Source organism: Notolepis coatsorum (assembly GCF_963971535.1).
Source record: "Notolepis coatsorum genome assembly, chromosome: 8".
Lineage (NCBI taxonomy): Eukaryota > Metazoa > Chordata > Actinopteri > Aulopiformes > Paralepididae > Notolepis > Notolepis coatsorum.
Genome location: NC_140172.1, coordinates 141,388,846 through 141,402,818, shown reverse-complemented (window position 1 = coordinate 141,402,818; position 13,973 = coordinate 141,388,846). Strand labels below are relative to the sequence as shown.

Here is a 13,973-nt window from a genome sequence, read left to right as displayed (position 1 = left end):
AGAGTTTGATGGCAAAGTTGACAGAATTGATATACAGAGAGATAAAGAAAATAATTAAAAACTATTTTGATGCCTCAAAATTATGTTTTGGTTTGATTTATGATGATATAAAATGCTTATGATACAATCATTCTAAGGATTACGTGTGTAATAAATTCATTTTGTACACTAATTGCAAGTTATGCATATATTTGTGAGGTTACTGTTTTATAATTTACATTACATTGAAAAGATACAAAGATATATTCTTGAAAGCTGGATTTTCTAATACAGAAGAGGTATTATTTAGATTGAACATTAATTCATATTTTATTTGTATTTATTTTGTCCAGTAAGACTTGAAAATAGCTTTATTAAGTTGTAAAGCCATGGCCTATATTTCATAATTATATTATATTCTATTGTGCTTAACTTAGGTCATATTTCATTTTATAATACACCACCCCTTTATTGTGATTATAACCTAGGCCTGTATAACAATAAATAATATAATAATACATTGACATTCCCTAATATAGTGTACGTAAATGGAAATGTATGCGTCTGATAAAGAGATAGGGATATACGTGGATGAAAAGGTATGGGTCTGATATAGATATATTAATAGAAGATTGGATAATTGGTTGATATGAACATAGATAATGTATGTAAGCTAAATAGTATATTATGCTGTATTGTATTATGAATTAATTATGAGTAGGTATTGTTGTATTGTATTATGAATTTCATTAGGAGTATTATTGTTGTTTTAATTGTCTGTATGCCATGTGAATGTTGTGAGTGTATAGAGTCTGTAACTGTATTTTACGTGTCATGGACCCCAGGAAGAACCAGCACTGCTGAGGCTAATGGGGATCCAAATAAACTTATATTTAAACTTAAACCACAACTATCTGGCACACTTGTTGGGGACTGTAAAGCATTGCCCCACCAGTGCCCCACCAGTGCGATTGAGGCATCTAACGTGCATCTTTAATAAGCCAAATGTGCACTCGATCACACCGCACATTCTGATGTGAGCCCGGTTGTATGCTGCATCTCCCACGTTCGTTGGGTTACGCACAGGAGTCATCAGCTAGCCCAGTGTTTCTCAAAGTGTGGGGCGCGCCCCCCAGGGGGGCGCAGAGGCATGACAGGGGGGGCCTTGAGATTTATATAAAAAAATTAAAAAATTAAAAAAAATTGGATTACAGAAATCACCAAAGTGCTATCTGTTGCAGCTGCACTGTTCTCCATGAAAATACCATATTTGGATAAGTTTGACCATTTCTCAAAATCTGAAAATCATTATTTAATAAAACACAGAAAAGGATTACCAAGTTACTCTGGATAAAAAAAAACTTTACAGACAACATTGAGACAAAGCTTCCTGACACATCTCCATCCAAACTCTAGGAAGAACTCATTGAAATCTCATCTGATACCACCTGGAGAGCTAGTTTCAGAGTGTGGTGCTGAGTACCAAGTATCTCATGATGCAGCAGTTAAGGTGTTGCCAAGTGGCCAAGTTGAGCCTTGAGGATGACATGCGTGTTGCCTTGTCAAAGACTGACAGCAATAAAGACTGTTTGCTTATTTCCTATGTTCGCTTTGTAAATTCCCAGTCACTGAGTGAAGATCTGCGGTTTTGCAAATATGTCAAAAACAGAGCGACAGCTGATGAGCTCTTCAAAACTATTGACAGTTACCTGACAGAACATGGACTGAAATGAGAGAACTGTGTGGGCTTTTGCTCTGACGGTGCGCAGGCCATGGCAGGGAAAAGGAGGGGGCTACAGGCGCTCATCAAGGGGGTCTCGCCAAACGCGCAATGGACGCACTGTAAATTCACAGAGAGGCGCCAGCGTCAAGACAGCTTAGCCCTGAGCTGAATGAGGTTTTGACAGAAGTTATAAACGTGGTAAATTTAATCAAAACCCGACCCCTGAAAGCGCGCCTGTTCTCTGCGCTGTGTGAGGAGATGGGAGCTGACCATTCTGCAGTGCTGTTTCACAGCGAGGCAAGGTGGCTCTCGCGAGGGAAGGTGTTGTCAATTTGAAAGGTCACGATATTGGTGTTATTTCAATAAATTTAAACATGGCCCATTTCATGACTATTTTGTTGGGGCCCAAAATATTTTGGTCCGCCAAAGGGGGGCCCGACAGAAAAAGTTTGAGAAGCACTGAGCTAGCCCATGGAGTTGGTATCCGCCGTCCCCTATGATACAAAAGCGCATAATTTTTCCTATATTTGCAATGAATATTATTACAGCACAAACGTTTTCTGAAGAATACTTTTAACCATGTATTGCCATCCATGGCTTGCATCGTTCGGTATAGACTGCTGTTCCGAAAGATGTAGCTGTTGTGCACTGACCCAGGGAACTTGGCAACCACATTAGTAATTAAATTACTGGCATTACACACCACCTGGATATTGATATAATGGGTATGTTTTCTATTTCAAAAAACGTGCTCAGGGTGGTACAATTGCAATGCGAGTCGGTGCAGGCAAACGCGCCCACGACATTGGGGAAGCAGACCGTGTTAAAAAAGACAGCTTCGTCACTTATAATTGTACTCTATTCTATTGTACTATATTCTATTGTGCTATATTTTATTTCGTTTATATCCCATTTAATTGTCGCTTATATAGAAAAGAAGAAAATAACAAACTTCAAACTGAAGTGGGAAACCAACTCGGAATACATAAATAGAGTTTATTCTGGAGCATTAACGCCACAACATTGACTGCTCAATATCATCCTTGATTTTTCATCCAGAGTGATATTCTCCTTCGAAATATTATTTCGTGGTCACGCTGTTACTGCTGCCACATGATCACCTGCGAGGCTCATTTACATAGAAAGGGGACATGCCAATTGCACCGGACGCAATGCTGAAGCAACGCATGGGCCACCTTCATTTCACCCGCTGCGCGTCCTTTGAGAGCGATATGCGTCGGGAAAAGCCGCACAAACCCTTTGTGGATTCCGCCCTTAGTGGTCAGACATTTACTAATAAGTTGAGTTCTGCAGCCGTTAGTTCTCCAGCTGCTGGCAAAAGTCTACACGGCCTGGTGTGACGGCAGACATCTCTACGGCAGATATCTCCAAATCTAAAGTAATCACACCAAAACTATCTGGACGGATGGATGGCACTCCGGGTAAGGAAGGGGGGAGGAAACTGTTTTAGACCAGAACATGTGTCATTTCACCCTGAATGATTCAACTGAAGAGAACATTATAAGCATCATCTCACATCACTAACCAAGAAAATAATCATAGCCTTGTGGTCATCGTATAGAAGTCTGCAAATGACTGTATGGGGCAACAGACCAGGAAGAATCACTACTTTTATTATATTTTTATCTTACTACCTCTTATGCACTGTGCCGCCTACTCATTACATCGACACTGTGAATATTGTATTGTAAATAAGGGCTATTTTATTTGATTCATTTATTGTTATGGTCTTATTTTACTAACTATTTTATTGCACTGCACTATTTTACTCTTTTATTACCGTATATTTTTAAATTGATCAAACCGTAAACAAAGAGGCCTATTGGGATGTTAGATCCTAATGTGATTTAATGTTCTATTTTGATGCTCATTTTATCCTTATTTTATGTCTGCACTTTATGCATTGTTCTTGATCTGCCAATTTTGTGCTAACTTTACAAGCTGTAAAGCACTTTGAGCTACAGTTTTTGTATAAAAGGTGCTCTACAAACAAAGTGTATTATTATTATTCCAAACAGATGTACCTGTACAGAGATGAAGAAGGGGTTTGATAACTGGCAGTATATGTGTATGTATGTATATATATACGTGCATATGTAGGTATATAGTTGTATATAGGTATAGAAAATGGCTAGAGGAACTTTACAGGGTAACATACAGTTTGGCAAATATTAATAAGGTATTATTAAAAAATGTATTGTTAACTAAGTCCATTCTTCAATACAAGTCTAGTAATGTATGAATTAGTAAATAAAATATAGTATGTTCTGATGAGTAAATAGGGGTGGGATTAAATAAGCGTATGCTTCTTCCCACTCCTTTTCAAATATGTAAATGACTAAATTAATTGAGTTTTGACTTTTGTTTGTTCTTTGTTATTTAATTTTTTTTATACATTTATTATTTGAACGGCTTAAGGCTATATATGTACTTGATGTTTGTTTGTTATGTTGCATATTTGTAGGGATGTTCGATATTGGCTTTTTTACCGATAACCGATATTGTCCAACTCTTAACACTATGATCGCAGCGGACGAGTTTTCACGTCATTCCGAGCCATGCTCATTCTGCCGAAGACGCCGTAACTCGTCTTTGATGTCAATATTTCAAAAATCTGTCATCGAAATCATATTTCCTTTCCGGAGCCCTGAGACACACTGCTGATCTCCTCTCAACTCTCTAGCGGTTCAAGAGCGCCATCTGGTGGCCGACCGGCAGATCGCCAACCGGATATTAACCTTTGAACCGGTAGTACTCATCCATATGTGGTCCGGCCACTCGCTATAGCTCCCGCGACTCCATCTTGAAACACTGGATAATAGATCGCTCGCCCTAACTCAATAAACAACGTTATTTGGACGTATATACTATTATACAACCTGGAAATGGATCGGCATTTCTACATCCCATAATAGAAACAAATCTGTTCCACGCTCATCTGCCAGCGGCGCGAGGAAGCCACGGTAAGATTCAGTGTTATTTTCTAACGTATTCTATACTAACTGATCTGATGAACATATGACCCACTCTGGATGAATCATCTAACGCTGCCCACGGAATTATAAACGATCCCCCGCCCATCCGGTCAACATCAGATGATGCGTAGAAACTTCTAGAAGTATGTCCAGTTGAAACTTTTTATCTCGCACAGATTCCTACCAAACTGTATTTGATCATCAATATAATGCATTTAGGGCTATAAATCACGTTCTGAAGAAAGCTGCAGAAAACGATAAAAACATACTTATACTTTAGACCATATTTTAGTATGAATATGTGAATGAAAAAGTTTAACGTTGCTACACCCTGAACAATACATATAGGACATTGAATGGGCCATAATAATGGCAATTTAGCAATAGAATTTAAAAAGTTATAGCCCTGCAAAGAAGGGGAACTTCTCCATAGACAAATAGAGCTGGCGAGGGATGGTAAATTATGAATTTAACCCATGGCGATTAAAGTGTTAATTTCCGATACCGATATCAACCGATACCGATATATGCGGGGTTTCCCCCCCAAAGAAACGGAATAATTTCAGGTAATTAACATTACATATCTCTTGTCATGGAATTAACACAACATTATGCATACTTGACAATAAATAAAATAAGAATTTGTTCTTACTTGCTTGCCTGAGTAAATAAAGGTTAAATAAATGTATAAAAACAAAATAAATTTTTTTGAAAACCGATACGGCCTACCGATCATTTCCGATATTACATTTTAATGCCAATATAGGCAGATAATATCGGACATCCATACTAATTATTATTCCAAAAAGATGTACCTTTGAAGAACCCCGCCAGCAGGGGCAGCACTGCCGTGTTGAAGACCTCCTCCTGCTCTGCCATGGGGTCGAACACGTGGTCGTAGGTGAAGGACTTGTCCGTCCCAACGATCACCTAGGAGACCAGACGTCAGTGTTAACCCTTTCACTGCTGCACTACCAAACGGTTTAAACTTTCACTGCCACACAACAGCAGGTTAACCCTTTCACTGCCACACTACAGAAGGTTAACCCTTTACTATCACACTGTGATAGTAAAGGGTTAACCTTCTGTAGTGTTGGCAGTGAAAGGGTTAATGATGCACAAGATACCAGCAGTGATGTCACGTCAAGCCATTTTACCTGCAATTAAAAAAGGTAGCATGTGTAACACCATCAAACAGCGCCCTCTCTAGGCATAAGATCCCCTCTTGGTATTGCACTTTGTTTACATGTTTTGTTCTGATGTGTGGGTTAGATTTAAGCGTTTGGTCATTTTTAAGTCCCACGTGTCTTCAGTCACGGGTCATGACGACATCACATGTCTTGATGAGGAAGCTCCTTGTGGCAGAAACGTCAGGTTAATAAATCAATGGTGCAGGATTTACTTTTCTCTCTGGGTCTCATGAGCATGTTGCCTTCTATTCCTCTGGTTCTGCCAAGAAGACCGGTCTGGAGAAAGTCACAGTATACTATACCAAGTTTACATTTACATTTTGTCATTTAGCTGAACGCTTTTATCCAAAGCGACTTAAAGTTTTGTACAACAAGACAACAGGAAGGGCACAACTCTATCAGCTGAGTAACAATGTTCATCAAAGTGTTGAGTGCTACAGTGTAGGTTAGTATATTAGGACAAGTGCATGACAGTAAGGTTAGTTAGGGTTAGAGTTATTTTGAGTTGAGACTCAGCCGCCTCTAGACCACCTCCTAGTTGAGACACAGCCCCATCTTGTTTGACCATCCTGGGGAAAGCCCTGCCACACATCAGACCAAAGCAAACAAAAAAATGTAAACATAACTGTAACTGAGGGGTACAATTCCCTGACTGTATTGTTAGATATGATACTTACTACCACTACCTCTTGTACTTTAGACTCTGGCCACCCAGTACTAGGTATAAATAATTATGATAAACACTCCCACCTGATGAAACGGATCAAACACAAATGTACCAAGTCGAAAGTCTGCGTTTAATAATAATACATAGCAAAAGGTATGTACAACGATCACTTAATTACATTTATGATTTGAAATAGTATGCACTTTTATGGCAAATGAGTATTCGTAGGTAGATCAATATCGAATGTCCAATCTCTGATTGCGCAGGAAGCAAATATACAACCTGGAATATTTAGGGAACAATAGCAATGATACTTGAATGATTATATAGCTGGATACACTAGGGGAAGGTTCCGACTGCTTGTAGGACAGCTGGAGGGGGGGGGGGTAGAGTCTGGCTGTATCCCGTCTGGCCGAGGGTATCCTGGGAGAGCCCACAGTCGTGCGACCCGGTGCCCAGCGATCCTCGATCCACAGATGAAAGCAGTTGGACTCTCTGTGGCCGGCGTCCTCCGGTCCACGATGGAGAGACGTGAGACGACCTCGTCGTGTAGAGCGTCTTCTCACCTGTCGTCCTCTCTGGGGGGGGTATTTCCAACACACCGCAGTGTTGGCCTTTATCCATAGAATAATCAAAGTACTCAAAGCATAATCCAAGCCGGGGAAGGCTAGCCGTCGTCGGTAGAATAATCCAATATACAGGTCCACTCGCTCTTTGGCCTGGAGCTCCTCGGGTGCAGCTTCACGTGGGGTCAACCACCCTGGATAAGCGTCCAGCTGATGCCCGAAACGATGGGGGTGCTGATTACTATAGAACTCTTACCGCACGAGGCACTACATATGAATAGACTATTATTAGCTTAATAGAATACGTCCAACTCGACGATATAGTGCCAAATATGACTATTCAAATATTAATATACACGATGTCTCAATGCCGATACTGGGCCGAATTGGCCTTACTGCCCACACGTGGTTCGCGGGGAGGCTTTTGCGTCTGTCACTCTGTTGGAGGGTAAGGAACTGGACTAAAAGAAAGCTCTACTTTAATAGCGCAGTATATATACGCACTATGAACAAATAGTACCATTAGTGGTGCGGTAGACATATTCCTACGCGGAACTAGGACTTGTCCATACATGTTGAGCGGTACGATTGAACCTGGTCTGAGGGGTATGGCGACCTGGCACCAAGGTCTCGTCCAATGGTAGAATGGAGACTATTATGGGATGTTCAGTAGACTAGAAGGGATATTCAATGCATATTGTACAAGGAATATACAAGGGATATCAGGGGATATACAAATACAATTAAATATATATATATAAATAAATATATATATTCGGTTTAATCTGATCCTTCAGAACAGCCGCCCCCTAATTGGTCCCAACCCAATTAGTTAAGCAGAGACAGATTAACCGCACTGTCTACCACTCAAGGGTTCGCTGTAAGGGTCAGTCAACTCACAAAGTCATAGGGTCATGGTCATCATCGATTGTGTCTGGGAGTCGGGGCAGTTCTATGAGCCTCGCCACAGGACGGGTGTAAATGCGCCCCTGGACGAGTACTTCAGCTGCTCGGACCTTGCCATCGGCACCGGTGATCACTTTGCTTACGCGGCCAGCCGGCCACATAGCTCTGGGTAGTGACTGGTCAATAATCATGACGACTGTTCCTTCCGTCAAATTGTCTCTCTCTTTTACCCACTTCTGGCGGGTCTGTAGAGACGGTAGGTAGTGCAGTAGGAAACTGCTCCAAAACTTGTCGGCTAATACTTGGCTGTACCTCCACATTCGTCGGCCGTTCGCTTCTTCAGGCCGGTACATTGTCTGGGGTAACGCGGGATCTAGCCGCCCAATCAGGAGGGTGTTGGGGGTGACTGGGTCGACATCTGCTACATCACTGGAGACGTAACCGAGGGGCTTTGAGTTCAATACTCCCTCAATCTCCGTGAGGACTGTCATTAGGACTTCTTCCGCCACAGTCTGGGCCCCAAGTACTGCGTACAGGGCTGTCTTTATAGAACGTACTTCTCGTTCCCAAGTTCCACCGAAGTGGGGTGCGTTTGGGGGGTTGAATTGGAAGTCAATCTGGGCTGGAGCGAGGTGGGTCTTAAGTTCTGGGCCCATAGCTTGGAAGCTCTCCCTCAGCTCTCTTTCTCCGCCTTTGAAGTTTGTCCCGTGATCGGACAATAATGTAGACGGTTTTCCTTTCCGTGATGTGAATCTTCGGAAGGCCATAAGGAATGAGTCTGTGCTCATGGTCGGAAGGAGCTCGATATGTATCGCTCTGGTGGTCATGCATTTGAATACAATACCCCACCGCTTCTCGGTGCCTCTTCCTTTCTTTATGTGCAGCGGGCCAAAACAGTCCATGCCTGTTGAGTGGAATGGCTTGTCGCCGAGTCGGAGGCGACATGGAGGTAGGTCAGCCATCCGTGGTATGCTGGGCTGCGCGCGCCACTTTCAGCAGTCTAGACAGGTTCGCTGGAAGCGTCGCACCGCCTCTCTTCCTTGAAGTATCCAGTAACGACGTCTGATTTTCGCGAAGACTCTCTCTGCTCCTGCGTGGTGTACATCCTCGTCGTATTTCTTTATAATCAGCTCTGTGACCTTGTGTCGGCTGTTCAATACGATCGGGTACTTAATGTCATCCGGTAAATTGGGGGCTCTCCGCAGGCGACCACCCACTCTGATGAGGGTATGTGTGTCACTCTCGGGGGCCAGATGAATCAATCTGCTGTCTGATGGGACGGGCTTTCCTCCCTGTAGACAGTCTAGTTCATCGGGGAACGAGTCTCTCTGGGCTCGTTGCAGTAGAAGCAGTTCTGCTTCCTCGTAGTCAGCTGCTGACATATCAGCGGGGGACTTAATCTCTGGGTGGTGCCGCAGGAATGTCCGTTGCTGCGCACTCTCTATGGTAATGCAATCGTCTATGTTGGGGTCAGTGCTCAATCCACAGAACATGGGTTTCTTATTCTCAGCCTCCTCGTCACTTGCTTCCCTCGGGGTGGGCGTGGGCCAATCTCCTTCCGGGAGCTTGAGGAATGCTGGTCCGTCACTGTAGATGTTATGACGGGTTAAGTCATCTAGGGACATTCCCCGGGTGATGACGTCAGCTGGGTTGTGTTTTGTATCAACATAGCGCCAGTTTGCTTCTCCGGTTAACTCTCCGGTTAACTCTTGAATCTCAGTGACTCTGACTCCCACGAAGACTTTGTATTTGCATGAATCCGATTTGATCCAGGCGAGTACTGTCGTGGAATCTGACCACAGGATTGTTCTATGCACCGGAATGGTGAGCTCACGTTGGATGAGCGTGGCTAGATGCGCTCCTGCGAGGGCTGCGCAAAGCTCTAGACGTGGGATAGACTGTTGCTTGCGTGGGGCTATTCTCGAGCGGGCGAGGATGAATGCTGTGTAGATCTCTCCCCCCTCTTCTTGGGCCCGCAAGTAGGCTACTGATCCGTAGGCGATCTCGGAGGCGTCACTGAAGACGTGTAGATCCATTTTACATGTCTCTGGCCTCACCGTGGGTGGGAAGTAGCTTCGGCGTATATTAACGCCTGGGAGTGAGTGGAGTTCCATCTCCCACTCTCTCCAGGTGGATGCAAGGTGTGCGGGAATGGGGTCGTCCCAGCCCTGGTCCTTGTCCCACAATGCTCGTACAATCATCTTTGCCCTGGTGGTGTACGGTAGTATACCTCCTAACGGGTCATATTGTCGGGCGAGTGTTCTGTACACACTCCGTCTGGTGGTCGGTATTGCCGTCGACCTTCCCTGCTCCGTGGTCAGGGGTTTGTGTCTATAGTGGAGCGAATCTGTTTTGAAGCGCCACACTAGTCCTAGTGTCATCTCTTGGGCTTCTCCTGGGATTGTGGCCATCCAGGTCTCGCTGCTCGCTGCCTTGTCCTCGGAGGAGAGGCTGCGCAGTACGTGCGGATCGCTGCTGGCCCACTGCCTGAGATCAAAGCCGCCTTTGATCAGAGAGGCGCGGAGTTTAAGTAGGAGAGCCTCGGCTTCTTCCTGGGTCGAAACGCTTTGTAGACAGTTATCTACGTAGAAGCTGTTCTTCACACTGTGTCGGACCTCTTCGTCCGCTGCTGGGTCCTCTGCGACATGTCTCTGTAGTGCAAATGTAGCACAGCATGGGCTGCATGTAGTTCCGAAAGGGAGGACTTCCCATTGGTAGATGGCTGGGTGCTCATCTCCTGGCCTCTCTCTCCATAGGAACCGCAACAGGGGCTTGTCCTCCTCTACTAATCTCACCTGCAGGAACATCCCTTTGATATCCCCGCTGATAGCCACCTTGTCCTGGCGGAAGCGGAGTAGTACGCCTAGTAGGGAGGGGCCGAGTGTAGGACCGGGCAATAGCTCTTTATTCAGATTTTGGGATCCGATCTGGTAGCTGCAGTTAAACACGATGCGGTCTTTGCCGTTGTGATGAACCTTGTGGTGGGGCACGTACCACGTTTCAGTCGTCTGGTCGGCCTCTTTAATGTCAATCTTTGTGACGTGTCCCGCTGTGATGAGCTTCTCAATCTCAGCGCGGTATACACTTTCTTGGGCGGGGTCCTTGGCTAAGCGCCGCTCTGTGTTTAGTAGGTACCGCTCTGTGGCGTCTTTCTTTGCGTGAAAGGTAGGCATCCCTTCCCGCCGCAGGAGTGGCGTGGCGTATCTCAACACGCCGCTGACTGGGACTCTCTTTGTTCCCGTCTCGAGGAGGTTAATGGCGTAGATGTCGTCTTTAGAGCGAATGTCTTTCTTTTCGTTCTTAAAGGGCATTTGTTCTAAGGTCCATAGCCTCTCTACATGCTGCAGGAGTGCGGTGTCTCCCTCTGTGACTCGGGAGTGGAGACAGCTAGTGGCTGTGGTTCGGTTGAGAGATTTGGCGAGTGGGCGTTGGAGAGTCCATCCTAGGCGGGTCTCGACTGCTGCAGGACAGCCTCTGGGTCCGGTATGAACCCGGTCTATCGGGACAATGAGGTCTGCATGGTCGGAGCCTATCAACAGTGTCGGGGTAGCACCGTCTATGAGTGGGATCGGTAGCTTGCGTAGATGTACATATTTCTCCATCAGCTTGGCTACGGGGTATGTGTACCGCGAGAGTCCTATTTCTTGGCTGGTGAAAGCGTCTGTAATCCTGTACCGTCGCTCGGGCTGGCCGCTTGCTGCGATAGAGAATGAGACATTCTCGCCCTTTATCGTTTTCAAATCTCTTCTTATTGTCCGAATTGTCATTTGGTTTTCGCTCCCCCGCAGCCCTAGCTGGGCCGCAGCGGACGCGAGCAGAAGGGTCTTCTCTGACCCGTCATCAAGGACGGCGTAAGTGTCCATGACTTTATTCTGGTAGCTCAATGTCACACGGACTACCTTTAAGAGCACTCTGGCTCCGCTGCTGCTGGCGGGGTCGATGTACATGACGCTTGCTTTGCTGCTTGATGGTGCGGGTGGAGGCCGCCGTCTGTTACTGTCGTGGAGTATGTCCAGATGGGCTCCATCGCACCGACTGCACTTTTTCTTTAAGCGGCATTCGGCTGCCATGTGTGATCGCGCACAGCGAAAACAGCGTCTGTTGGACTTTATCCATTGACTCGCTTCCTCCGCATTCATCTTGGGGAATGAGTCACATTGTGACAGCCAGTGTTCTTTCTCACAGTAGGGGCACACTATCTTCCACTTCTCCTTTCTTGAGGGGGTACTGTGGCTCCTACTGCTTGGCACTGACTCCGATTGGTGCATGACAGTCACCGATCTTCTTCCATCATTTAGTCTCCTGGTTCCTTCTCTGGAGCCAGGGGTGCTCCGTCCGAATGTATCTAGCCGTAAGCTGCTGACTTCTCTCGCCAGGAAGTCGGCTAGATCGAGGAGGTTCGGTTCGGGGCCATTAGGGTCTCGGTGGTCTCTCTGCCGCCTAAAGCGCTCCTGTCGGGCGGGCGGTAGCTTCTCCAAGATCCTCTCTACATTTGAGTTGGCGTATAGTTCATGCCTACCCTTTTCCCTCTGCGCTCCCAGCATCCCTACTAGGGACTGCACTCTGATGGACAGGTCGTCCAGTGCTCGATTGTCTGTTGCTGGGGGTAGGCGGTCGATGTGCCTGATCTCCTGGATCACGTAATCCCATATACGTCCATATCTCTGGTCCAACGCTACCAGCGCTGCGGTGTATGGGGTCGTGGAAGTGGCGTAGGCGAGCGCTATGTTGTGCGCGCGGGGTACCTTTAAATGCTTCAGTAGTATCGCGTATTTATGGCGTTCATCAATGACATCCACCAACATTGTCTCCAGACACATGCGGAGCTCCGTATACTGGGCCCGGTTCTCCTGGGTGAAGTCTGGTACCATAGGTGTGCCAATGTATGACGCGGATTGTTGATACATCGGCGAGCGTTGGGGGAGAGGCCTCCTAGGCGAGTCTCCTCCTGCTCCTTGGCGTGGGCTGGTACCGGCGGTGTACCATGGCCCGCTGGTCCAGGTGCTGTTCCTCGGTGCGGGTCGTGCGTCGTGCTCACCCGTGAATAGCGTCGGGGGTCTGTAGCGCAGCTCCGCGGGGGTATAGCCTGGGCTGTACTGGACCTCCTGGTCCGGTAGAGTACTGTGCTGTCGTCGGGCGTGGTTCTCCTCCTCTTCCTCTTCGTCTTCCGTTAGGTCATCCAGGGCTTGTAGTCTCTGATTTAGCCTCTCCGCAGTGTATGCTGCTCCTTCCCGGTGGCTGGGTCTCGCTTGGACCGGTTGGGGAAGGGGGTCTGCGGGGGGTATAGACCTCGTCTGTTGGTCAAGTTCAGGGTCGCTTACTCGGCTAGGGGATGCCGCCCTGGAGTGATGTCTAGACGAGTTCCTGGAGCCTCTGGTGGAGGGAGGGGGTGTTGTCCTTCTGATCAGCTGTTCTATTAGTTGCGCTTGTGCTCTGTCGCGCTCGGCTTCGCGCTTGGTGAGATCCGATTCTCTCTGGGCACCGGTGGCGGCGCGCTGGGCGTCGGCCCGGTCTCTTGCCATATTCTCTTCCATCTGAATGCGTCTTATTTCCAGGCGTATGTGCTCTTCTTCGCTCCGTTGCTGTATCTGCAATCGATCGCGTTCACCCTGGAGTCTATCGCGTTCAGTAGAGGCTTTCAGGCTGACGAGGAATGCCTGCTGTAGTGTCCTCTCTGCCTCGCTGGGAGAAGACGGTTGTATAGGGGGGCCGTCCCTTGGGGTACTCCGTGCGGAGTCATGGAGCTCTATCTCCACGGTGCTCTCCTCATCTTCTTCCGTGCCGAGTTCTTTCTCGGTAGTGTTGTCTTCCTCCCGGGACTCGTCGGGGACTACTTCTTCGGTATTGGCGGGGTGTAAAGTCATGTCTGGTCCCCCCTGGTCCCCACCGTGAGCTGGGTCAGTTACGTTAGAACCCATAGGGGCCTCTATGGTCGGGGTAGCCTGG

The 13,973-nt window shown here is 46.6% G+C and overlaps 1 protein-coding gene across 5 annotated transcripts in view; it reads right to left on the bottom strand.

Moving 5' to 3' along the window:
- The window catches only part of kif4 (kinesin family member 4), a 93,657-nt gene that overhangs the window by 67,205 nt on the left and 12,479 nt on the right, over positions 1-13,973 (bottom strand). For all 5 annotated transcript variants that reach the window (XM_084319926.1, XM_084319930.1, XM_084319928.1 and 2 more), the window contains one exon: positions 5,514-5,628. In XM_084319926.1, the coding sequence (XP_084176052.1) occupies positions 5,514-5,628 (115 nt within the window). The remainder of the gene's footprint in view (positions 1-5,513; positions 5,629-13,973) is intronic.